This window comes from Coffea eugenioides, chromosome 8 (genome assembly GCF_003713205.1).
Source record: "Coffea eugenioides isolate CCC68of chromosome 8, Ceug_1.0, whole genome shotgun sequence".
Classification (NCBI taxonomy): domain Eukaryota; kingdom Viridiplantae; phylum Streptophyta; class Magnoliopsida; order Gentianales; family Rubiaceae; genus Coffea; species Coffea eugenioides.
Genome location: NC_040042.1, coordinates 18612077 through 18638888, shown reverse-complemented (window position 1 = coordinate 18638888; position 26812 = coordinate 18612077). Strand labels below are relative to the sequence as shown.

Below are 26812 nucleotides of genomic sequence, written 5' to 3'. Positions count from 1 at the left end.
TTTAAAAACCTAAGCGGAGCTCTTTGCAATTATCAAAAACCTCAGGGGAGGTTTGTGAAATTATCCCTTACCTGAAAGAACCAACAACAACTCAAATGAGATAATATATATTCAAAGTAAGCCACATACCACAATAAACAACTAGTTTACTTGTATAAAACTTCTATAAATTGCAATCTATCAACCGGATAAGAACATTCTTACTGTATACTGTACTCTGACGAAAATAAAAATATCTTGGGAAAGCTATATATGCCTACACAACCATAAGAATAAAAGTTCTACAAGTTACACTGCTCAATTACTTATGATAAAATACCCTAGTTTTGTAAAATCCTTTTTGTCGGAACAATTGACCCTATAATGAGAATTAAATATCTTACTGAATTAGAGTAAGCCAGACATTGAGAAAGATAATCACTAAGTTTGTTGAAATAAATTTTGGAAATTCTTCTTTTTATTATTTGAAATACTTTACAAGCAATCAATCCAATCTAATTGCGTAAAAAAAATCTCCTAGTTAGCCATGTACCATAGTCAAAAGTTTATGTTGACAAGACATAATTAATTAAACATGAGCTTGATGGTCTTTTATGGAAAACTGAAAATAGCAAGAGTAAAGTGATTTAAGAAGTAGAGTTGGGTAACACCTGGTCCCCTCATGACGCAAGAACACCAGACACCTTGTTCAAGACTTGGAATGTACAATGTTTGATTGAAATCATTGGGGACGCCGTTGGGTCATATGCTCCGCACTGGTGCCAATAGAAGATGGTTAGTTGGAAAGGGTGGAGTACTTTCCCGCAAAATATCATGTGTTCGAATTTATTTATAGTTGTATTGGTAAATCATTTTTAAAAATCTCTCTAACTGACTTATGATCCGGCGGCAATGTTCTGATCCGTGGCAATAATTGGAACTGAACCCATCCAAACTTTTATTTATTAAAAAAAAAAAGAAACCTTCACTGGCAACCTCCAAAACCACAATATAAATATGCATACATTCCTCAACAATTTGGGCGAAAAAACGAGTACACTTGGCGAAAGTCACTCCAGCAATCTTCATTCGATCAGTGCTCGAGGGACACCCTCGTGTTTACTTTGGCACAAGATACCACTAGGAGTTTAAGAGTCAAACTTTTTTAAAGAAGGAAAGATGGGAAGAAGCCCATGTTGTGCTAAGGAAGGCTTAAACAGAGGAGCTTGGACTCCTTCGGAAGACAGAATGCTGATAGACTACATCAAGTCCCACGGCGAAGGAAAATGGAGAAGTCTTCCCAAACGAGCAGGTCAGTTATATCAGATTAAGTGCATAATACTAAATAATGTCCACGCTATATGGGGATTTGTGGTAGAACTAAAGTTTTGTAATTTTGTCATGTCAATTATAAACGGGCAAAAACCTAGGTCTCAAAAGATGCGGGAAGAGTTGCAGACTTCGTTGGTTGAACTATCTAAGACCCGATATCAAGAGAGGAAACATAACAGCTGATGAAGAGGACCTCATAATCAGGCTACACAAGCTCCTTGGAAACAGGCGAGTCACACTCACTCATCATTCATTTTTAATCAGCTTGACTAATTTCTTGAGACAGCTCTTTTAAGTACATACATTTGGGTTATTTTAACAGGTGCTCACCGGGAATGCACACACTATAGAGTGTTAAATCACATTTAACATACCATGTGAATATACACACTAACAATTATTATACTACTTTACATTTATAAGTCTTTCGCATTTAACTTCACATTTGCAAAATAGTAACATGGAAAGTACATCTTAACAAGTGTCTAGTGGCACTTATTAGACAGACCCTACATATGTATATATTAAAACAAAATTATTACCGCGTCTGCCTTGCAGGTGGTCCTTGATAGCTGGAAGGCTTCCTGGGCGAACAGACAATGAAATAAAGAACTATTGGAACACCACCCTCGCCAAAAAAATTCGAGGTGATCAAAACTTAGCCACCAGATCATCTTGTGTAAAACGCAAGCCAGCATCAACAATTAAGTCCAGATCAGTCCCGGTACTGCAAAATCTAACAAGCACGCATCAGCCGCCAAATTCAGAAAAGCTAGAAGGCTCCGCTACTCATGTGGTCCGCACAAAGGCTAGAAGGTTAACTAAAGTTTTCATCAATGCAGACTTACAAACTTCTTGTACACAACAAGAACAACCCGGGATGATGATGGCAGTGAAAGCTGCACCATCCGGGGCTGATGCCAAATACGGCTTCAACGATACTCGTACTAGTGACAACAGCGAAGAAGTTGGCCCCGAGCCAGCTTCAGGTGCTTTTTCTGGAGAAGAAGGCTACTACTCTTCGGACTTCATGATGGATTTTGAAATGGACGACGATTTCCTTTCTGAATTTCTCAACACGGATTTCATGGAATTTGAACAGGATTTTCCCGAGGGGCCCGCACAGGGTACCTGCATTGAGGCCAATGATTTCTCTCCCAACTATTGTCCAAGACCGCTTTCACATGATGATCGGAATGCTCAACCGGATCTTGATTCCATGACGACTCTTCTTCATACTGCTGTGGCCTGGCTTCATGAAGACCAGTAAATTAAGTTGCTAGAAAGATCATGTCTCCTTGTACTAGAGAATTAGTGTGCTTGTATTTTGTATATTTTTTTGGGTAAATTATCTTTGTGATTATTAATAACGAGTAAATCTTTCATGCACTCTTAATGTATATACTAGTAGGTCTACATGCATTTTACATATGCAAAATTTGGTGTTAAAATTCAAATTAAAATTATGTGGTATTCATTTAGACCTATACACACTACAGTATAATATAGGAAGGATTAATCTATTAATTAAATGGACGTTGAAAGTTTGATAAGTATTTTTTTGTGAGAGAATTAAGCAGCTGTATGTTATGCTCATAAGTAGAAAATGGTGTCTAACATTGGTAGTTTGATAGATGGAGAAAGAGCGTTTAATATGTAAATAAGGGATTGAGATTTAACCGTTTAAATTTTTCAGTCAAAGTTGGGTTCCTGACTTACATTGGAATTCGATGATGGAGCCTCTTGAAAGTTTTTCTCCCTAACAGTATGCCATTTCCTTCTTACTTTCTTCTTGTTATTCCACTTGTATTGCGTCAGCTGTGTATTATTTGGAACCTTTTGTTGCAAAAACTTCCATCATATGCTAATTAAATGTGTCGGTGGTCATATGGATTCAATTTCTATTATTAATTGTTCATTGCGCGGCCCTCACAGCATGATCATCTTTTTTTTTTCCCTTTTCTGGTTTTTGAGACTGCAATTAGAAACTCTATCCAGCTAGGGTGAGAAATGAACAAGCACACAGATGAGGAGGCCTTGATAATAATGTTGAGATCCCAAGAATTGAAGGTCCTTAATTCTAATCCTCTTATCCCTTCCTGACTTCTTAAATCCCACTCCTCTTGTGCTAGAATAAAATATACAAACGTGTAATTAGAGCATAGTTACAAACCTGTGGGGGACTTACAACTTGAACTTTTCTGATTACTCATAGCAGTTTCTATCACTAAACCAAGAACTTGTTCTCCTCATCACATATAAACAAACCTATATATTCTTGTAAGAATATAAAACTACTGTATATTTCTTCTCGGGTTCTGGGAAGGATCTCAAGTTAATACTATTACATAACGCTCAAAAGAGGAAGAAATAACCTTGTCTAAAATTCAGAAGGTCGTAATTCAATGGACAACGAACTGTATTGTGGCAGGATTTGAGGTATTTATGATCTCCAAAATCTTTAATTGTGTGAGTGAGGAGAACGTCACATGCTCTAGAGTACATTTATTTGCACTTAATGCCTTCGAAACTGACGTGAACAACGAAACTCCCAGACATTGACTCAAGGCAAATCTTGCCAAAAATAGCGCAGAACATTCATGTAGTGTTCATTAAAGATGCATTTGCAAGCCTGCAAATGTCGGAAATAGGTTGTTCAGCTACTCACATGCTCATTATGCGATAGTGCAAGCCCATGTGTGCAGTCTGTGAACTGATAATACCAATATTAATCACAAAAGTCATAGTTTGAACTGATATAAGTGCGAAGGCATTTGCAATGGATTTTCTATTCCACTCCATGTACTATTCCCGTACTATTATTTAATGTAGGGACTACCTAATAGGTTTTCATTAAACACTCATTAAGATGTACTTCAAATGACAGGTTTTGAAAAGTAAGATTAATTAGAAAAAATAGATATAAATACAATGGATGGTAACGAGTGTTAGCAAATATATATATATATATATATATATATATATATATATAGGAAAAGTCTGAAGTAACGATCGGTATGGTAACGAAACTGTTTTTACCTGATATAATAGGTAAAAACACTTTTAGCGACCATTTGATTACCTATTAGACTGGTCACCTGAATAAAATAGTACCTAAAATTTTGGTTAGTAAGTTTTACATAAAAAATAGTAAGTTTACTCGATAAATTAGTAACTTTTATGTCTCAAAAAGTAAATTTGAATAAATATGGAACTTACTTTTTTTTTTGAAGTAAATTACTACTCTATATCTGAAACTTACTTATTGGAGAGTAAGTTTAGTTTAAGTAATAGTAAGTTTTTATAGATTAATAGTAAATATTGTTGATAGAATAGTAAATTTGGTTAGTGGTCAAAACCTACTAGTTTGTGGTATGAATTTACTATTTTACTTAAAAAACTTATATGAAACAAGTATTAGGAAGTTTATTTGAAATAATGTTAAGATTTTTTATTAATGATTGAAACTTAGTACTATAGTTAGTAATTACTCGTAATGTAAATGTATGATACATAATTGTACGTATCATTTATAAATGTTATATGTTTTAAGCATTTTAAATATAGTATGAATTTTTTTTTTTCACATGACCTTATAAAATATGTAAGAATAATTTGTCATATTATAATTTTTGAATTATTTTTGAATTTGTGAAAGGTTAGAAAGTTTGGATGACAATAACAACAAATCTTTTGAGTTATATATAGAATTGCACTTATCTATACGTCACAATTTCCATATATTAATACCTATGAATATAATAAAATGGAAAATTTTTAATAAATTTATTTACTGGGTCACAAGTATAAAAGTTAAAGTTGTATTATAATAACAACAAATCTTTTGAGTTGTATATAAAATAGCCCTTACTTATACATCACAATTTTCATATATTAATGCCTATGAATTTAATAAAATGGTAAAATTTTAATAAATTTATTTTTTGGGTCACAAGTATAAAAATTAAAGTTGTATTAACGTAGCATAATCTTTGAAAATTATAGTAAAGTTACCCATATGTTAAGTTCTGTGAATTTCAAATATACTTTGTATCATTTACATTATGGATTTGTATCTATATTTTTTCTATCAAACTCTTTTTTATTGGCAAATGGTATGTAAATTATTATAAAATGTCCTTTTATAATAATCATAATTTTTTATAGATGAATGTTATGTAAATTATTAAAATTATCAATTCACAAATGACTAAATCTAACTACTTTATGGCATATATTAGTTTAATTGACTAAAAAATTACTGTCATCATGTGCACGTTGATTGTTGAATTGAAATTTCCTTTATTACTAGTACAAGTTCTTCTAATCAAAGCAAAATAAAATCAAATGTCTTTTCCTTTTGTATGTAGTAGTTATGCTTAGTAGAAATTTATTAAACCATTTTTACAATACATAATTTCTTCTAAAATTAGTAACATTTTCCATGACCTCTAACCTTGTCAATAATACTAACTACTGACATGTAGATAATCTTAAAAGCAAAAGCCATCAATATGACAAAAAAAGAATATTTTCGTGCTGCACGAAAAAAATTGTGATTCTATATAGAATCGAAGAAATTCATCATGAATGAGAATGAATTGCAAAGTTATCCATTTTTAATTTCATATGCATCCAGAATTTCACGCAACATTACTTTAGAGGAACTTTCCTTTTCACACTAAGGAACCAATTCCAATCTCTACGTCTCTTTTATTTTTTCTTTAACCATTAAATAGGGTCAAAGCTGTTAGCAGTAAAATACTAAATAAATTTAATTCCATTTCAAACTCTAGTTAATTGTATACTAATATTTTACACCACAATCAATCGAGCACCAATTTCCTTTTTTAAGTGGCTATTATTTAATTTATTACTTAGGTTAAATATTTACATATAAAATAATAGCAATAGAATGCCAATCCTCGGATCAATGGAACTTCAATTATTGTTAATAAAACTAATTTTACATTGATAAAAATTAGTCTACAGAATGAAAAGTCAATGGCAACAATTGCTAAAATATAGCAATTTTTAATTATGGGAAAATAAACAACTAAGTTCCCAAAATATTTCACTTTTATTGTTTAAAAAATCTCAACTTGTTGACTAAATTCAAAATAATTCTATTGTCAAAAATAATTTTTCTCAAATTAACTTTAATGATTAGATGTGAGATACAAATATGGTAAAATATCCCTCATACGTATGTCATGGATATTTGAGAGTTTTAGTAAAAAAAAAAAAATTTTTTTGTTGTTAAAATAACATTGTATCATAGTGTACTAATTATTTTAGGACCATTTTATACGTGAACTAAATTTAATTTAAATTATACAATAGATTATATATGCATGTGATTTTCATTTATAATTATTGGATCCCATTCTTATGAACAATCTCCCACGATAAAAAGTCCTGATCATACTGATTTTCTTACATTAATTGTTATACTAATTTTTTCATTTTTATTATTATATTATTTCTCAATTTGTTTAGGGTTTAACTCTTATTATTTCTTGTGTCCCAGATGTAAATTTATTAAAACTTTATCATCTTATTATATTCATAGGTGTTAAATTATAAAATTTATGATATATAAACAAGTAATATTCTATATATAACTAGGAAGATCTGTTGTTATTGTTATCCAAACTTTCAAACTTTTCAAAAATTGAAAATGATTAAAAACTTATAATAAAAAAAAATTTTATTACATATTTTACGAGATTATGTGAAAAGTCAAACTATTTTTCATAGTATTTTAAAATATATAAATAATTTTTTTTAATTATACCTATAATCATGTATTATACAGGTACATTACAAGTACTTACTAACTAAGGTACTAAGAATTAATCATTAATAAAACATCTTATTGTTATTTCAAATAAATTTCCTAATACTACTTTGAAATATGTTAAAGTAAAATAGTATATGTGTGCCATAAATCAGTAAGTTTTGATTATTAATCAAATTTACCATGTTATCAGTAAGAATTACTATTTATGTATAAAAACTTACTATTACTTGAATTAAACTTACTCTCTAAAAAGTAAGTTCGGGATATAAAGTAGTAATTTATTTATTTAAAAAGTAAGTTTAATATTTATTCCAATTTACCTTTTGAAGTAGAAAAGTTACTAATTTATTACTGTTAACTTACTTTTTTAGATGGGAAACTTACTTTCTTATTTTTAAGTGTTATTCTATTTAGGTGGATAGGCCTATCAAATAATCAACTGGTCGCTAAAAGTGCAACTACCTGTTATATCAAGTAAAAAACTGTTTCGTTACCATAACTATCGTTACTAAAGCATTGTTGTATATATATATACATAGCAAGTTAGATGAAATTTAGGTGTGTTAACTTGTGCCCAATGGATACCTATTAGAAAAATTCTTTAATGTGTTACCTTATAATTATGAATATTTCCAATTTAATTTTCTTCCTTTTTCCTGAAGTTTCAACAACTACCAACAGGGTAGAATATAAAATATAACACACTAAAAGAAATTTAATTGACTATGCTGTAATGAATTTTCTACCATTTTTTTTTGTTATTATGTTATATGTTCTTTTAATATGTAGTAGTTTGTTTTCTATCCTGTGAATAGTTGGAACTTAAGAGGAAAAGAAAAAGAATTGAAATGGAATATTTATCAATGGGGTATGGCAACATGATAGATAGTGGGATATGGAATACTATAGGAAGTGGGATAGAAGCATAGCTATTAAACCTTGTCCAGCAAAAAGATCGAGTGGATTGTTAAAAATTGGTGGATCATGAAGTAAAATTTATAAATACAAACTAGTAACTTTAGCATATATATATATATGTATATATATATATAATGTATGATAAACTACTTTTAGATATTAATTATTGTATTCAGAAAGATTTATAATGCACATATAAACATTGATAGAAGACATAATTTTATTTTATTATACTCTTACAAAAATAAACTACGTAGTCAAACATAAAGCAAAATAATTCCATTTACTTCAAGTAAATATCATAATTTTTTATTTTATTTTTTGTTTAAAAATAATTTTCTAACAAACCAATTATTTTTAACATAATAATAGCATTTTTAGTTTGGAAATTCAAAGGATTAATTGCATAATAAAAAATAAACAATTCCATTTAAAGGAACACATAGTTATCAAATAAAATCCTAACAAATAGTAAAGTCTTATGCACATTTAAAAAGAGATCCAATATTCAATATTGTAAAAACTATATATAAATTTTGATCCAAAAAAACAAAGAGCGACATTCATTAAACAAAAAAAATAAGATCAACAAAAAACGAGATGGATTCCCTATTTAACTGACAGGTCAAATAGTTTTGACCAAGTTTGATACGGTCAATTCCCTTTATGGTCAATTAGAGGCCCTCCTTGGTCTAATGTTTGGTTCGCCAAGCACCTGCACAGGCTGCACTAGTGGGGATGACCCAACAGTATCACAAGAAATCGATGGAAATTGAACCATCATTGAACTATATGGGTGTATTAAGCACCAAAATACCCATATGAATCTAAGAGAAACACATTAAGTGGCAACTTTAATGGGAGATAAAATTTAAACCTTTAACCTCTCACCCCACGAGATATGTGGTGGGCAACTAATCTAGAGATAGTTGGTTACCCACTAAGCTCAACTAAATAGTCCAACTATTGGACTAGGCCAGGTTTACTTACTATAGATAGAAGATCTTTAATGCAATTCCTCTATTGATTTCCCTTTTTTGTCTTTTCTTCAAATGGGCTAGACTCTTCTCCTTGTTTTTTTTTTTTTTTATTTTCATTCTCTTTTGTTGTTTTCTTTCTTTCGTCCCTTTTTATTTAGATCTATAGATCTTTGAAAGATGACAATGGTAGATTTGTAGATCTGTTTCTCTTTCCTTTCTTGTAATTTTCTTGAAGCTTTTCCTTGTGATTTGTCAAATATTTTATCATGTAATTTTTTGAGAGATGAAATTAGGCTTTAGAGATGAAGAAAATTTTTGAAAAAAATCATAAGTCAGCAATGAAAAATGAAATTTAGGGAAAAAATAAAACTCGGGTTTTACCAGTTTTACTGGTTCGTGGTCAAACTCAATTATTGACCGAATTTTTTACAAGCAACTTTTTAAGGAGACTTGGACTGGATGCTTGATTGGTTTCGATTCGACTGATCGGACGAACTGGTCTGATCCGTTCCAAATTTGAAAACATCGTCTGTGATGACGAGCATGGCTCACTGGTTTTGTCAAGAATGCATGGACAATAGCCTTATCATCTTTTCAGACGTATTTCTTCTAAGAACTTTTATGATCTAATATAAAATGACAAGTTTTTTTTTTCACAAGCTAGTCTATTTCAAGCTGGAAAAAATTTATTCCAATATTTTCAAATATGCTAAAAAAAAAAAATGCAATTTCGATCAAGTAGTGCACTAAATGATGCCTTTGTTTGTCGGTTTATTAGAATCTCTTCCGATGGCCTTCACTTGACTCTCCATATTTAGAATTCCTTTTAAGAATAAATATCTATGTCTTTGTCGAAAATTCTTAAAAGTAAGTTAAAAGCATGAGGAACTTTTCTTCAAAAATAAATACTGCCCTTCCTAAACTATCAAATGTGAAATGGAAGTAGATGTAGTGCTAGTGGAAGTGCAACCGCACCATGCATTGTACAGTCAAACTTAAATGAATGAGTTCGGTTCAATCACAGTCGTGCATTAAATCTTTTCAATAAACGACTCATATTGAACCGAGCTCATTTGGTTGAGCTAGACCTCAGCCCGTGCTGCGGGGCTGAGGTGGACTCTAACACTGGTGTAAATGTGTAATTTGTCATAAAAACTGTCAAACTTACTTGTCCTTACGTGAGACGCGTGCTGCGATGGACTCTTAACACTGGTGTAAATGTGTAATTGTCATAAAAACTGTCAAACTTACCTGTCCTTCCGTTTCTCACGCACCGGCGGCTCTTTTTTTTTCCAAACACAATAAATTTTGTTCGATACCTACTGTTACTTTACACTAAGGAGAAGGAGTGGATTCAAGGAAGTTAATGAAAAACTAGGGGACTGACCGCCACTAGACCATACATGTGCATTTGCATCAGTTGATGAAATTTTCAGAAAATCTTAGATAAGAATGCATGTCAAGAAATTATTGACCCATATCCAAGAAGAGTTTTAAATTTCTCTCCGGTGACTAGCTACCCTAATAGTAGTTGGTTTACTGGCGGCTCTTTTGCAAGCTAACTTTCTCAGCATGTCTTGAAGATTAGTTGAAAGAAAACAACAGAAACTTCAAATAGGACATCTCTGACGTGAACGAGATTGGTCAATTCTGAAAGACAGTGATATTCCTGTGCCCAGTTGCCAATTTTTGTCAAATTGTGAACATTATGTTGTCAATTATGCCTCAGCTAGGTTGTACGAAGATTCCGAGTCCGTTCACAAGTTGCTGCAGGTGTGGTCGTGGGTCCTTTTAGCCAAAAGATGAGCTTCTAGTCAACACTCAAACATCGTGCTAGCACTCCCTCTTTCTAACCAATTAATCTTCGAGTAACTGTGGTTTGTTTAGTAAAATAATTTCGTACAAATTGTTTGGATTTGAAAGTTTAGGGGAATTTTTTTTTGAAATTATTGGTAAATATTCGCTTAACTCATTTCTGAACCAGCTTTAAATGCATAAACATTTCATTTTTATCAAGGTTTACAGTATTACTTTTCTACAAAATCTCTCGAAAAATATAATTTAAATGTAGCTTCCGGAAGAGATTAAAGACCCTTGTGTTTCTAGCATAACTGGGGATCTATAGCATATTTGATAACAGTAGCCATTTTCCAATAAGCTCTAAGCTTTGACCTCGACTTAGTGCAACTCTTTTTTGTTTCAAATAAAGAGAGATCTAACGCTAGTGTAAAATTTCTTGCCGGAAAATAAACCTTCTTGTTTCTCAATTTTACCTCCTGTTGTAGCCAAATAAAAAATAAAATAAGAAAACAATGAATTTTTATGCTGTATTTTGCGTTATTTCTTGTCGCATTCAATGGTATTTTCCATGCATCCCACTTATTAAACTCACGCAAGTCGCAATGTCTGATGTCAAAATCTTGAGCCCAGTGACAAATTCAAGATGTAAATTTTGAGGGACAATTTTTTTTTTGTTTAATTTTTTTTTATTATTATTTTTTGCATACCTTATGTGTATGATGAATTTGAAGCGGACGAAGTTTGACCTTTACGAAAGGTACAAACGAAATTTCAATTTCATATCTTGAGGGTGGTTACTCCATCCATGTCTAAATCTGCATTGCTTGACCACCAGACACCATTATATGGGAACGGCTGTTAATTCAATGCTTGCGTTATATAGCCTCGAGTTTTCTTGTGGAAATTATTTTTAAGGGCTAAAAAATATCATGAATTGATCAACATTGAAGCTGCCAACTTGTCAAAGACAACTCTCTTCATGCTTTTTTTTTAAAAAAAGCAAGGAAAGGGTGAGATTTAAAAAGGGGGAAAGAGATAGGAAAAGATTACAATGCAAGATATTTAATTACTTGGTCTCAACTTTAGTCACCAACTAGTTTTGTACCCGTTCGTTGAACGGGAATCATCGAAAAATAATAAACTATTTAGTTAATTTTATAAAAATGTCGATATAAAATACAAATTTAATGTATAATCTATTATAACTTGTCTTAAGTATATTACTATGTGCGTATTGTAATATAAAGTATTCTTATAATATAAATTTGAACATATAATTCAGTGAATAATAATTCAAAAATAGAAAAAATGGCATTCAACAATACCATAACATTCAAAAACTTGAAAATAAATAAAAAGTGCAGTAAATAGTATCAAATAATATTCCATTCTTCAGAAACTTTTTTTTTGTTTTTCTTCTATTTGAACATTCTCCTCGATCTGTCCATGCAAATCAGCATTTATTGATTTTCCATTATCGCTGCATGATAGCAAAGCAGGATAACTAAGTACTGGAAAAAAATGACTTATCGCATTCAAGATTGTGTATAACAATACGTAAAGATTATAATTTAAGAAAGTAAAATAGTATATTAAATCTACCTTCTCATGCAAATCTTTTTATGAGGATTCCCTTCCTCTGTGATTTTTGTTGAACCCTCTAATGAATGATTCATATGAAGTGTATTGAAATGTTGTTGATTAGAATCATCTGTTATACTAATTGGGATCTGGGAAGAAGATGCTTCAAGTTGGTATTGGTTGTCGGTTCCACCAATCTGATAATGATTTATCAAAATTGAAGGCAAAAATATTATGTGAGATATAATATGTGAAATATAAGAGAAATTTATTGCACATGACCTGTGAAAGCATGAAATGCGTTTCCCTCCCGAAATCACAGTGGAACCATCTAGTCACTATAAATTTATTACTACCTTGTTCCAGATTGTAATTGTTCAACTTGATTTGGAACACAAAAGGTTTCCACGTGATGTTATTTATAATTGATGACACGATTTCATTGCTAAATCCTTCCTGAAAATGAAATGCATAATAGATTTTTTTTTGTTAGAATATTCAACGGCTAAGATAAGTGTCGGATTGTCTACTATTATTAAAAATATTTTTAAACATTAGATATAAGTTTACCTTGTTAAATTCTTCAAGAACAAAAGAAAGTTTGTGTTCTATTATTCTTTCAGCTTCTTGATCAAATATAATAAACCAAGTACTACCGGTTGCATCACTTGCCAAAACTTTTAACATATATATGTATAAATACACATATTCTAAAAGTTATGTTTATGTAGATATTGTAACAACTAAAATGATAAAAAGGTTAACACCTATGACATACCTCAATTTAGGATACTCCACATTTTAATTGCAAGCATTGCACACAAATTTAGATCCTTCTAATGTCACTTTTCTCTGACATTTGGGACATGCTTTGTAGTACAGTTGACTATTGAAATCAACCTTCAAAATTGTCACTTTGGAAGGGTAAACCAATTCCTAGAGAAATGAAAAGATCTAAGCAGTCAATTTAAATAATAAATATTTTTAATTGTGAAAACTAATGTGCTATAATTGTAACTTGTAACTTCAATTGTACCTCTGTTTGAACACCGGCCATTATTTGATATATTTCTGATAATAATTTTCGATTCTTGAACATTAGTTGCTGTATAGCTTCTCACGTTTTTGAAGGATGTAAAACCTCAATAGTTTGAGGAGCAGTGCTATCAATGCTAATAACAATCTTATCTTAATTACTTATATACAATATATATGAAAATATTAAACAAACATTTAATAAAGATATCAGTGCTTTCCATGCCTTGTTGCCATTATTCTCGTAGGTCCACTCTGGTAATGGTATATTGTATGAATCCAATATATCATTCAATAGTGTCTTGAATGAAATTTTAAAAACCCGTGATTGATTCATGATTCCTACATAAATACCATTAAATAAATTAAGTGTAAATATAAATGTGCAATGATACAATAATGTTAATTTGAGCTAAAATAAAATATTGTACATTTAATTAGCCACACTTTTTATGATATTTGATGTATTAAAGTGGGTAATAATTTTATAGTAAATTGTATTTGTAGAGTTAGTTGACTATATATTATGCCCATAAAAATCTTGTTGCATTGACCCTTGAACACCAACATACATAAATTTCGCAAAAGGAACCAAAATAAATTTTCAAAACTATGGATGATAAATATGATTGACTCGTTGTAGGGAAATGCCAATAGACTATATACGTAGTCAATCCTTGTTTTGTAAGACTATTGAAAACTGTATATAGCACGTCATTACTTTATTTCGGTATAATAAAGTCGTAATAAATTATCATGCATTAATGAGTCAAAAGAAAGACTCCAAGGCTATCCACAGAATGGGTGCACCCATTTCAATGTACTGACGCGTGCATGACTGCATGTGTGATTCCCTTAAAACTTATTTCTGATTCGATGCATGTGACCAATTAAAGAAATTCGATGGAAATTTCATTTGACAATTTTTCAATGGAACTTGCTCGTTTTGTCATGTTCTGCTTACAAAGAGCAGGTGGCATAATTTTATCACTCAATTATTTAGAGTTATCTACTTGGGACAGTAAAAAATTTATTTTACCCAAAGTGGTCATTGAACCAATTAAAATATATAACATTTAATCAATTACATTTTGGGATTGAAAACGTGCATGTTAAATCAATTCCTATGTCTTCATACAAAACAAACAAAAAATTTCAGATATGTTACTAATCTCTTACAATTGAAGATCAATATGCCTTTTTAAAAAAAAATGTATTGAAAGAAGATGTACCTGATAATTAAGAGGAGTGGAAATCCAAAATCGATACTTTAATATGCCAACCGCTTGCACTGGAAATACCTAACCATGAATTTGATGCGCACACATTCATGCACACATATATATGCATATATTTGATATTTGATATTTGATTGCATTTTAATATATGGTAGAAACTTAATTTTTGTAAACATATAATTACATCAACAAAAATAAGAATCTAAATTTAGAAGTTATATTCATTGTACATGTCCTAATTTGTATAAGTAAAATAATTTAGCATATAATAAAAAATTAAAATAATTTAGCATATAATAATAAATTATTTTGATGGAAAAAGTAAGCATGACGTACTTTTGATTATTAAGACAGGATAAAAAAACTGTCTTGCATATGAATGAATTTAGATGTCCAATTCTAGAAGAGCCTGCCTGTACAAACTGGAAGGAATGCAGACGCAGTGGAAAGAAGATGTACCTGAATTCACCATACATTCATTTTTCTGACTGTAGAAGGAAAAGAAAAGAAAAGATCGGGGATCTCCTAGATTCTGTTCTGTCCGATTCAAATAGGTTCGTGTCGTATAATTTTTACAACTTTTGATATAAATTCGTGTAGTTAGATATAAATTTGAATTTATCAATTCTTACGCCTAATTTGATGGTTTATACCAAAATTATCTAGATTTATGCCAAATCCCAAGTGCAATAAAAATTACGTAAATCGATTTGACTTAGATAGAATTAAACTTCTTCGAATTCTAGTTTGTTCAGTAAATATCTCATTTCCTTGGGTGAAATCTACACGCCAAGATAACCCAAAGCCAATACAGCATACGCATATGTATAGCTGGCAAGATTGCTGACCGTGTAACAATACACGATCCCATATAATTGGAAGCAAGACTCGTAGCTTCCAAAGATTGCAATTTCAATCATACACAATACCCACGAGTACAAATCAAAGGTTACAAATCATTTTCTCTATTCAAATACGATGGCTATTTTATTTAGTTCAAGGCAATTTAGCTGCACAACAATGAACAAACCAAAGCAAGAGTACTCCAATGACATACTTTGCTTAGTATTCCAGAAATAATAATGCCTAAATTTAGCTTTTCTTTTGGGAAAAAAAATTCATGATTTCGAACATTAGCGTATTAGCTGTTCATCCGATAACTTCACAACGTGATTAGTAGCATTATTACTATTTGTTTTTTGAGAATACTTACAAAAACCGGTTTCATTTTTGATCTAATCACATCACACAAATTTATCATGAAAACCTGTCAAGTTTGCCGACTGGGCTTTGTTTAATAACGTATTAGATTCTTTCTTTGCAGCCAGATTATCCCCACACTTAATACGGAGTTTCAACATCTCAACATCGTGGGATATAATCAGTAAATTATGCAAAGAGATTAAGCTATCGAACTGTAAATCAGTCTAAGGGAACAAAAAGGAAAAGAAACAGTGGAATTCAGGTTAAGGAGATTGGCGCTGGAATTCTTTGTGATTATTCTAAACGCAAGTACGTCACCGGTATTTAGAGTATACCTGTTTATCTAAGCCTAAGGTGACCGCCCAAGATTAAATTTCTAGCATTTCAATATCAACTCTTATGCTTGGATTGAGGAATCTGATGAAGGATTTAAAATCCATTCAAATAACTCTAATTGTTTGAATTACTTAATACGCATTTGATCACCAAATTCAATTAACAAACATGTTAACAAAAATCGTACAAAAATAATGCTGAAAGTACTTGTTTAAATCCTATGTCTTCATACAAAACAAACAAAAAATAAAAACAAAAAAAAAACAAAATTCAAGATATGTTACTAATCCTATGTCTTCATACAAAACAAATAGAAAATAAAAACAAAATTCAAGATATGTTACTAAACTTTTACAATTAAAGATCAACATGCCTTTTTAAAAAAAATATGTATTGAAAGAAAATGTACCTGATAATCAAGAAGAGTGGAAAACCCAAACTCGATGCTTTAATGTGCCAACCGCTTGCACTGGAAATACCTAACCATGAATTTGATGCTTGAAATCAATATATTAGAGGCTATATGTAGTGTAGGCATAAGAAATAAGAATTGATAAAGATATAAAGAGATATTGCTAAGAACATTAAAAGTAGGTTTATCTTGAAATACGTAACTTTGGGTAGGAAATAAGAATCTTATAATATTAAGAATTCTTATAGGAAATAAAAGTGCGTTATCATGACAGATTTTACATAAATTTCATGCTATGCATTATGTCTTGAGTAAAGCAGTATATTAGCATCTTATGTAGTGACCTTTTACCTCGGCCAATGGTAATAAGCATTATCTTTTTGGATTAATTACACTTGCACCCTCGAACGCAAGTCCTTGTGACACTTTTATACCTCTAGTAGTCAATTTTTTGCCGGTATTAAGATGAAGTTATATATTTTATGATCAAAATATTCATATCTAATTCTTAAACACACCTAATAATTGTAACATAATAAATATCTATTTTTTTAATAGTTGTAAAATGCATCTAAACACAATTATACTATGCATTTCGATCTTTTAGCACTAAAATAAATTGGATATTTCACAAAAAGGAAGTCTAGGCAACTTAATGTATTTATCTCAATGTCTATAGCAATATTTATTTTAAATGAAATAAAATTAATTAATGCATTCAGAATGAGAATCCTATTAAGAATCCTATTTCCAACATCAGATATTGACTTTTGTTATTAATGGTTCCTTTTGAAATTAGTTACTTTTCTACTTCTTGTAGTGATAACAATTCTTTTGAAATTTAAAACGTCTTATAGGAAATAAGAATTGATATACATCTGGACAAAAAAGGAGCAAGCCACGTAGGAAACTACTTGCCGTCTCGTTAAGCCACGTAGGAAAGAGAAAATATGAAGGGATAAGAATGAAAATACGACTTTATTATATATATATATATGATTCTCTTCATGTGTTAATGAACTTAGCGGACTAATGTAGGACCACCGAAGAATAGTCATAAAGTTTGGATTGTAACTTTTAGGAGGTTTGTAGAAAAATTTACTGTAAACTTTGAAGTCAATGTAAAGTGATTTGAAAGCTTTCTTTTGTTTTTGGTTTTTTGGGGGAGGAGGGCAAATAGATAAATATGTAAAAGGATATAAAAAATTCTCAAAATTTTAAAAGAAAATACAAATTTCTAGAAAATATATTAGGATTCTCTTTTTTCATTTTCTATTTTCAAATTATTCCTAGCCATTTCTACTAGACAGTATTATTGTAAAAAAACATGCATTTTCAATTTCAGTACAATGATATAAAAAAAAGGTGATATCTATCTTTGAAATATTGCAATTGTGCCATCACTACATTCCATGGTTCAACTAATGTTGAAATAACTATGATAACTGATAGGGCGTAAATTATAGGATTTTTATATGTAATTTTGAATAATTATTTATGCTCTATGTGTTCAAATCGAATGGAAGGCTGCTCAATTGGCATTAAACGTGTGTCACGAGAGTAAATTGAAGAATTGAGAAAATTGGATGGCAAATATATGAAGAATTCAAAATTTGGGGGTTCAATTGCAAAATAGAAGAATGGAAGGTGCAGACTAGCGCCGATCATTAGACCAGTCATCACGTTAGATATCGCCAGAATATTGAACCTGAAGTGTGCAAAGCAAAGACCGGCGCCGGTCATCTCATCGATCATGTCGCTAGTCATCGTCAGATATATTATGTGCGTGATTTTCTTCAGCTTAAAGAAACCTGTTCCAATGTGGACTTACATGAACCTTTAGCAATTATAAATAGGAACCATTTAGTATGTTTTTGAGGGTTGAAAAACATTAGTTTAGCTTAGTTTAACATATTTTTCATAACTTTTCTTGGGAGATCAAGATCAAGCTCTCATGAATCAAGGAGCGCACAAGAAGGAGATTGAAGCAAGCGACTGAGAAGTTTTCTTTCTCATATTCTCATATTTGTATTAATTCATTGAATTCATGGTTTTAATTCTTCCATTATGTTGAATGAGGAGCGCGGGTATACATATAACGATTAAACTCATCCATAGTCAAGTTTTATATTTATAAATTTTTAAATACCCCACATGCAATTTTTTGCAAGTGTACGAGTCGAGAGCGAGTATAGGGTATTAAGAGTCGAACACATAGGAAAGAATGGAGAACTACCGGTGCTACTAAATTTTCTCTATTATTTAGATGATCAACAAATTTAACGAAATAAAACTAAGCTAAACTTATGCAAGAAAATAGCAAATGAAAACTCCTTAGGTTATGGTATCTCTAACTACTCATGCAAGTGTAATATTTGGATCATTGAGTAATACTACATTGGCTAGTTATGGCGTAATTTCCTCATGCATATGAAACCTACTCTCGTAGTACATCAACCATATTTGCAACTAAGCCACACCTACTCTCATGGTTATGAAATTAGTTACAAGTTAATTACCTCTATGATATTTTTTTTTTTTCAATAAAGCATATGGTTCTTCTTTCTTTTTTTTTTAACTTGTTTTATTCATCAAGAAACAATCCCAAGTTCTCTTACAAATGCCTAATTCTCCAAAATGAAGACACCCCTAGCCTATCTAGTCTGACCCCCCCACGAGCCAGTGCCAGAAGTGTGTGGAAATTATCATAGACCTTGATATGCTGTTCAGGATAAGAGACGCCTATATTGGACAAAACATCTGCCACGGTGTTAGCCTCCCTGTAACAATGCGAGAATCGAGCCGGATCATCCACTAGCTGCCAAATTTTTCGTGCCTCTCGTCGGATCTGCCACGGACTCTGAACCCGCCGCTTCAGGATCCCAACTACGACCAATGAATCCGATTGTATACTTAGATTACCATAGCCCCTGTGGATACACAATTGAAGCCCCATCAGCAAGGCCCGAATCTCCGCATGTAGGGAAGTAACCTCCCCAAAGAAAGCCGAAAAGGCAATCAGAGGCAACCCCATTGCATCTCGAAGGACCCCGCCGCCTCCACCCACTCCAGGATTCCCCTTAGCGCAACCGTCAACATTAAGGGTGAGCATCCCACTCCCCTTCACCTCCCAGCGAACACGTTGAACTCTAAAGGTGGGCATGTGCGCCCAGTCATACAACTGCCCAAATGTTTTCGCCCCAGTAGTTTGCTTGAACTAGATCTCTATAATGAATTTGACCTCCAAGAAAATGGCCTGGCAAATCGTCGGGGAGTGCATCGGGACCCCCTCAAAAATCGCTCTATTCCTAGCCTTCCAAATGTGCCAGGAGATAAAACTGGGGAGGACTAAGCAAATGAACTGCTGTACCGCAGAATGCTGTGACCGAAGCCACCATTCAACCATGCGAGCGCGCAAGGAGGATCCGACGCTCCGAACACCACACGAACCACCAAAATAGTTCCAGACGTCCAAAGCTATGTGTCCCCCAGCAAAAACATGCTCCAGGGATTCCTCAGATGCACTTGGGCAGCAAGGACATTTCGATGGTAAGTGAAACCCTAGATGGCGCAGCACATCCGGCAGTGGCACCCTTCCCATCATCAACCGGAGCATAAAGAAAGACATTTTCAACGGGATTCGCGGGTGCCAAACTTGAGAGAAGACCACAGACGTATTACGGGCCTGCCTGACGTCACGAAAAGCTGACGCCAATGTGAATCTTCCAGACTAAGTGGGCATCCAAACTACCTCATCTACACTTGCTCTATCTGGAACCGGGTGGAGTAGGATAGAAGACACAATGTCACCAGGCAAAAGGTGAGATAATAGACTCACATCCCAAACCCCATTTTTTATGCTGTTATGAAACGAAAGATGCGGGATGACTGTTGCGCGAAGAAACAAGGCACCACTACCCAACCAATTATCATATCAAAAATGGCAAGACCCATCATTAACTAGCCATAACATAGAGAGCTCGGCCTGTCGGCTCACGTTCACCATCCGTCGCCAGGTCGGAGAAGCAGTCGGTGTTAATTGTGCGTGGCAGGGATGAATTCCTCCGCAGTATTTTGCTCGCAGAAACGCCACCCATACTGACACCCCCGTTCGAAAGCTCCACCACAATTTACAAGAGAAGGCTGTATAGACGTCCTCGAGCCTCCTAAACCCCACCCCGCCCTCCTCAACCTGGAAGCACAACTGAGACCATCGAATCCAATGAAACTTTGTTTTGTCAGGCGATGAACCCCATAGGAAATTCGAGCAGGCCTTCTCTAGAATGTCGAACACTAAGCGAGGCAGAACAGCAGCCGATAGTAAATGGACTGGTATTGCTGACAACACATGCTTGATTAGAACTATCTTGCCTCCTGACGACAATAGCTTTGATTTCCACGACATAATCCTCTGCATGATTGCCTGAGCCACCTCCCCAAAGTATGACGACTTACACCTCCCAACGTATAAAGGAAATCCCAAATAGCGTATGGGAAAGACCTGCAAGACAAACCCCGTGACACGTTCTATCACTCTTCTTCTGGCCGGTGCCAGTGACGAGTGAGTCAAGTATCCACTTTTTTGAGCATTGATCAACTGACCCGAACACCGTTGATATCCTTCCAGCACCTGCATGATGTCCTTTAAGGAGGAAGCGGAGCCGTTTGCAAATATAAGAACATCATCCGCGAATGCCAAATGCATTACCGGAGGGCACCCATACGGAACACGGAATCCCAAAAAACCTGGCTATAGCGCAAGGTTCCCCTCGACAGAACCTCAACCCCTATAATAAACAATGCCGGCGACAGCGGGTCCCCCTGGCGGAGCCCTCTCGTAGATTTTAAAAACCCATATGAAGAGCCATTGACAATTACCGAGAATCAAACATTAGATAATAGCCGCCACACCATATCTATAAACTGTTCCCCAAACCCAAACTTTCGTAGGACTCCAATGATATGCAACCATGACACCCTGTCGTAGGCTTTAGACATGTCCAGCTTTAAAACGACATTACCTCCCCTAACTTTTTTCCCAATACCCGATACCACTTCCTAAGCAAGCAAATAGTTCTCTATTATATTGTGTCCCTTAACAAAACCTGTCTGCTGAGGGGAGATAAGTTTTGGCAAGATGCCAGCCAATCGATCCGCCAAAATTCTAGACAACAGCTTGTTGAAAAAATTGCAGAGACTAATCGGTCTAAACTGGGAGAAGTCCTGGGGACTAGATACCTTAGGGATCAACACAAGTGAGGTAGAAGTGATGAAACGAGGTAGTTCTGCCCCACAAAAGAAACTTAGTACCGCAGCATGGACGTCTTGAGCAATAACCTCCCACGCAAAGGTGAAGAATTTGCCCGTGAATCCATCCGGCTTGGCAGCACTATCCCCATCCATTTCCTTCACCACCCGATGAACCTCCTCTATAGTAGGTGCAGCCTCTAAGAGCCTGTTGTCCTCGCCCGAGATCATTGGTGGAATAAGATGCAACATATCCGAGGAGGGCACTGACGTGCCTGAGAAGAGGTCAGAGAAGTACGCTATTGCCTCTCTCGCTATATCCGCATCCGACTCCACCCACACTCCATTGGCCGCCTTTATTCTATGAATCATACCTTGAGCCCGTCGCTGCCGCACCACTGCATGGAAAAACCTAGAATTGCGATCTCCACTACGAAGCCATTTAACTCGAGCCTTTTGACTCCAGAACTGTTCTTCAATGGACAATGCCTGACGCAACTCCGCCTGCGCCTTGTTGAGGGCGACCTGTGTCTCCTCTGACTCATCTTGATCCATGGCCTCCTCTGCCCGTTTGCACCGCTGCCCCTCTGCCCCTCGAACAGCATCAAACACATTACCAAAACAATTCTTGTTCTAGTGCTGAATAGCTCTCCTGGCTGCCAACAGTTTAGTGCACAAGATCCGCAATGGAGAGCCACTCACTTCTTGATCCCAAGCACTGCGAATCACCTTCAAGAGTTGTGGTTTGGACGTCCAGACATTCAAAAACCGGAATGGCCGTGTAGTTTATCATCTAAGCGAGAGGTAAACGAAATCTTCAGCGGCACATGGTCCGAAGGGTGTCTCGCCAAATGCACTACCGAAATTGAGGCGGACAAGTTCAAACATTCTCCATTAATTAATAACCTGTCCAACCGCTTCGAGACTCTAGCGCTGCCTCTCCTATTATTACACCACGTAAAGTTAGCTGCTGAAAATCCCACGTCAAAAACTCCAGCCTCTTCCATGAAAGAAAGAAGCTCTACCCCCTCATCTACTCTAAACGGCTGACCCCCCCGTTTCTCATGGGGTGCCAAGATGGTATTAAAATTTCCCCCAATGCACCATGGGGACGAGCTGGGTTTATCAGGTAATAGGTTTAGCCATAAGTCCCTTCGCTCTTCCCTGGAGCATTTTGCATGAACAAAGGACATAATGACCGAACTAGGCAAAAACGGGCGTTGAACAATCAGAGAGATGTGTTGATCGGAGTCCCCCGCCACCGAACACACAAAAGGACTACTATAGAAAACCCAAAGATCATTCGATCGATTCACAAGCACACAATCAAATGATAATCGTAACCGAATGGACACAATTTTAGATATATCTAACTTAGGTTCACATATCACCACAAATCTAGCATGATGCAATCTTATTAACTTAATCAATCTACGTAGGTTAGGGGCTTTAGCCACCCCTCTAATATTCCAAAAAATGCTGTTAATCATGAGATAAAACCTGAAAAGAATTTTGGGAGGATGTCGCAGACCGTAGTTGTCTGTCAGAGGGAAGCCGAACTCGCACACCCCTCCCTCGCGCCTGTCGAAAGCCATGCTCGACCGCCACAGATTGATCAACGTTCAACTCCACAACCAAAGACTCCAACGGCTGCTTCTGGCGGCCCATTACCCTTGGTGACAAATTTCCTGCGATGGAAGGCAGCTCCGCTGCAACACAATTCTGTTCCCCATGCGCCTCAATCTCCTCCTCCACTCTCTCTACCTCCCCGTCTTGGGGAAGACAAAGCTGCCCTTCGGCTAGGGGCTGCTGCGCAGTCCCCACAGATGATGCCGCACGGGCCTGCTGCTCCTCCAGGTGCTGCCCGCCTGCCTCTGCTGCAACCGCCCCTTCTTGCCGCCCTTCTAAAGCTTCCTCCACCCCCTCACCAGCTGCCACAGTACCCTCACAATCCTCCTCACAAGCTCCCTCCCCCTCAGCCGCTACAATGTCCCTTGCGCAGCTCCTCGCGTCGTTGCCTTGCTGCTTAGGTGCGTCTGCTGCACCAGGTCGCTCGCCAGGCCCAACAGGCTGGTTCCCCTCTGTTGCGACTGGAACCTCCACAGCCGCCTGCTTGGCCTCCGTTTCCTTAGCCCCGATAGTCTTTCTCACAGGGGCAAACACCTGCTGATCCCTCCGATTTTGCTGGTGCCGAGACACAAAATTAGTAGAGTTCCTCTTGTACTCCTCATGGGAGTGACCCAATCGCCAACAAGAGGAGCAATACGCCAGCAAATCCTCTGCAACGATGCTTTGCCAGAACCCTTGCTCTCCTTCGATAGCCACCCAAATCCTCTGAACAACTGGTTTAGCGGCATCAATTTCCACGCACACCCTGGCCACACTCGGCCGAGTCCCGGTAGCCGTTGCCGCATCTAAGAAGAGAGGCCTGCCGACTGGAGAAATAATGGAGAACAATGAGTGCTTGTCAAAGTAGTGAATCGATAGTGCTGGTAAAGCCACCCACGCCGGAACCAGGGAAGACTCCTTATGCACGTGAAACTCCCTTGTCCAGCGGAAGACGCGCATCGGAAATTTTCCTAATTGCCAGATACCTCTTGTCCAGATCCTATTGAAGTCTGCCTCCGCTGCACATTTGATCAACACATGCCTGTAGTCCATCAGTCCAACAGAGACGTGATCCTTCAGATTCAGGGTTGCAAAGAACTTCCGAACCTCCTCCAAAGCAGGGCGACCATGCGAAAATTTGCCAACAAGAGCCCAACGGAACGGAGCAACAAGTCTGTCCGCATCTTCTTTGGAGAAGACCACCGCAGCTTCACCTTTATATACCGTCGCCGGGCGAATCTGAATAGGGGATGTGGCCGGCTGTGAAAATAATTGGGAGAAAGATTTCTTTGATGAAGGAGATGCCCACTGCCCCTCAGCCTCAGGCTGAAGGGCGGCCATGACTGACCCTAAAGCACCCTACTCTATGATAAACCCTAGAGATATGTGGGAAAGAAAGAAAAACCCTTAGTGAGTGGACCTCTATGATATTAATGAAATGAATCACTAAAATCACAAAGATGCATCTCTACACTCGTGAGTTTACTTTCTAAGTTTAGCACTTCTTGAACTAGTGTTAAATTTCAATTTTTATTGAAGAAACAATACGTTTAGATAATCACAATTAATGGGCAGTTAATCATGATTTATAAGAGCAAAAGTGCTAAATAATTTGCTCAAAATAAAAGCATCAAATAACCAAAAAATTAACACAATACAACCATAGAAAATTCAACCACAACCCAAGACATAAACTTTAGAAACACATATTTAAACACAAATCCAAACTTGTATAATAACTAAACATGAAATCAAATACAAGAGAGAAAGTAGTAGAAGAGATATCACCCTTGTCACATGAGATCAAACACTCCATCTTGCTCCTTAATTGTCATCCAAGTTTAGCTACAAGTACAAGAAGGATAAACTACACTAACTAAACTAATCTACTCTAACTAATGAACTAAGAAAATTCTAGTGAAGACTACATTTTTGTAGAGTTTCTCTAGCCTTCCAAAGTTATCAAAATGTTCTCCAAGGCCTCTATTTATAGAGAGATTCAAACCATAAATAAGTTATTTCTTGTTGGCAATATTAGCTCTTGAAACTCCCAAAAGTTGTTTCTACAAGATTCTATGCTTGTTTGCTCATATTCAACTGGAATTCTTGCAGAAAAGTTGGTCAAAAAGCAAGTGTGAAATGTCCACAAGTTGCTCTACAAGTTGCATAGTCGGAATTGGGATCTGCAGACACGATCCAAGGTCGGATAGGTCAAGGTATCCCTCGGATCTCATTTTACTTCATTTTTATTTTCACTACATAGCAAGATCCGAGGCCTATCTCATCGGGATCTGAGTTCGGATCCCTTGCCCTCGGATCTGTTCCTCCAGCTTATCAGACGAGGTCTCGGATATAAAGGTGGTGGGATGGATCCGAACTCGGATCCAGCTCCCCTGTTTCCAGTTTCAATTTTCTTCTTTTTTCACATGACTTTCCTTTCTTTCACTTATGCGTTATCCTCCAAAAAGTACAACTCAAACGAGTGTTTCATGCACCAATAACCTACAAACATGACACATTTATGTACTAATCCACTCATTTTGCAAATTTAGTTCACTAAGTGACACTTGAAGAAATTTTCACCAAAAAGGGCATAAAAATGGTTATAAACCTTTAAAAACATGCCAAAAGCTTGCATGTAACCATATGTTCACTTATCATTGAACTAAATTTATCTCTAGGATTAGGGTTTTTATGAAGGAATCTGATTAGTTTTTCTAATTTAATTTCTTGTCTTATGCCATGATTCATTTATCTTGACTTAATTATGTGTTTATGCCTGATCACCATAGACACGATCTTTGGGTTTCATTAAACTGAGAAGTGACATGTAACTGTGCACTAGATAGATGAACATGCTTAGCCTAATCACGAGAGTAAATTAGGGTTTGTATGACATATTTATATCACCAAAGTTCTTAAAGGGTTTGATTGAATACTTGCGATCATTAGAGAGATGGAGGATTTAATTAAGCACATTTTAAATTTATCGAGAAATTATCTAAACTACAATTGTGTATCGAGAGATGATCTAATTAGGAAATTAGCTGGATAATTAACTCGAATTTTGGATTAAAATCTAAAACCCAAGGTTCTCATCTATTGTTTTCTCATCCACTATTTAAATTGATTTATTTCTTCCTTTTGCCATCTACTCAATAGTTTAAACATTCTGTGACGCCCCCACTTCTCCCAAGGGCGAACCCAAGGGTATCGACAGGACTCCTGCCTAACTCGCGCCAGGACTCACTACTTAACATGAGAAAATAGATTTCACGCTAAAAGTAAGTTCTATGTACTCTGTTATAGATTCAAAAGTTGAATAAACTAGTATATCAAG

General features: G+C 35.1%; 1 protein-coding gene across 1 annotated transcript; it reads left to right on the top strand.

The window, feature by feature from the left end:
• The first annotated feature begins 1032 nt into the window (after positions 1-1032).
• On the top strand, positions 1033-2700 carry LOC113780998 (myb-related protein Zm38-like). Its single transcript, XM_027326817.1, has 3 exons — positions 1033-1291; positions 1410-1539; positions 1870-2700. Exons 1-3 carry the CDS (start codon positions 1159-1161, stop codon positions 2579-2581), a joined length of 975 nt encoding a protein of 324 aa, XP_027182618.1. The 5' UTR covers positions 1033-1158; the 3' UTR covers positions 2582-2700.
• The last annotated feature ends 24112 nt before the right edge of the window (positions 2701-26812 follow it).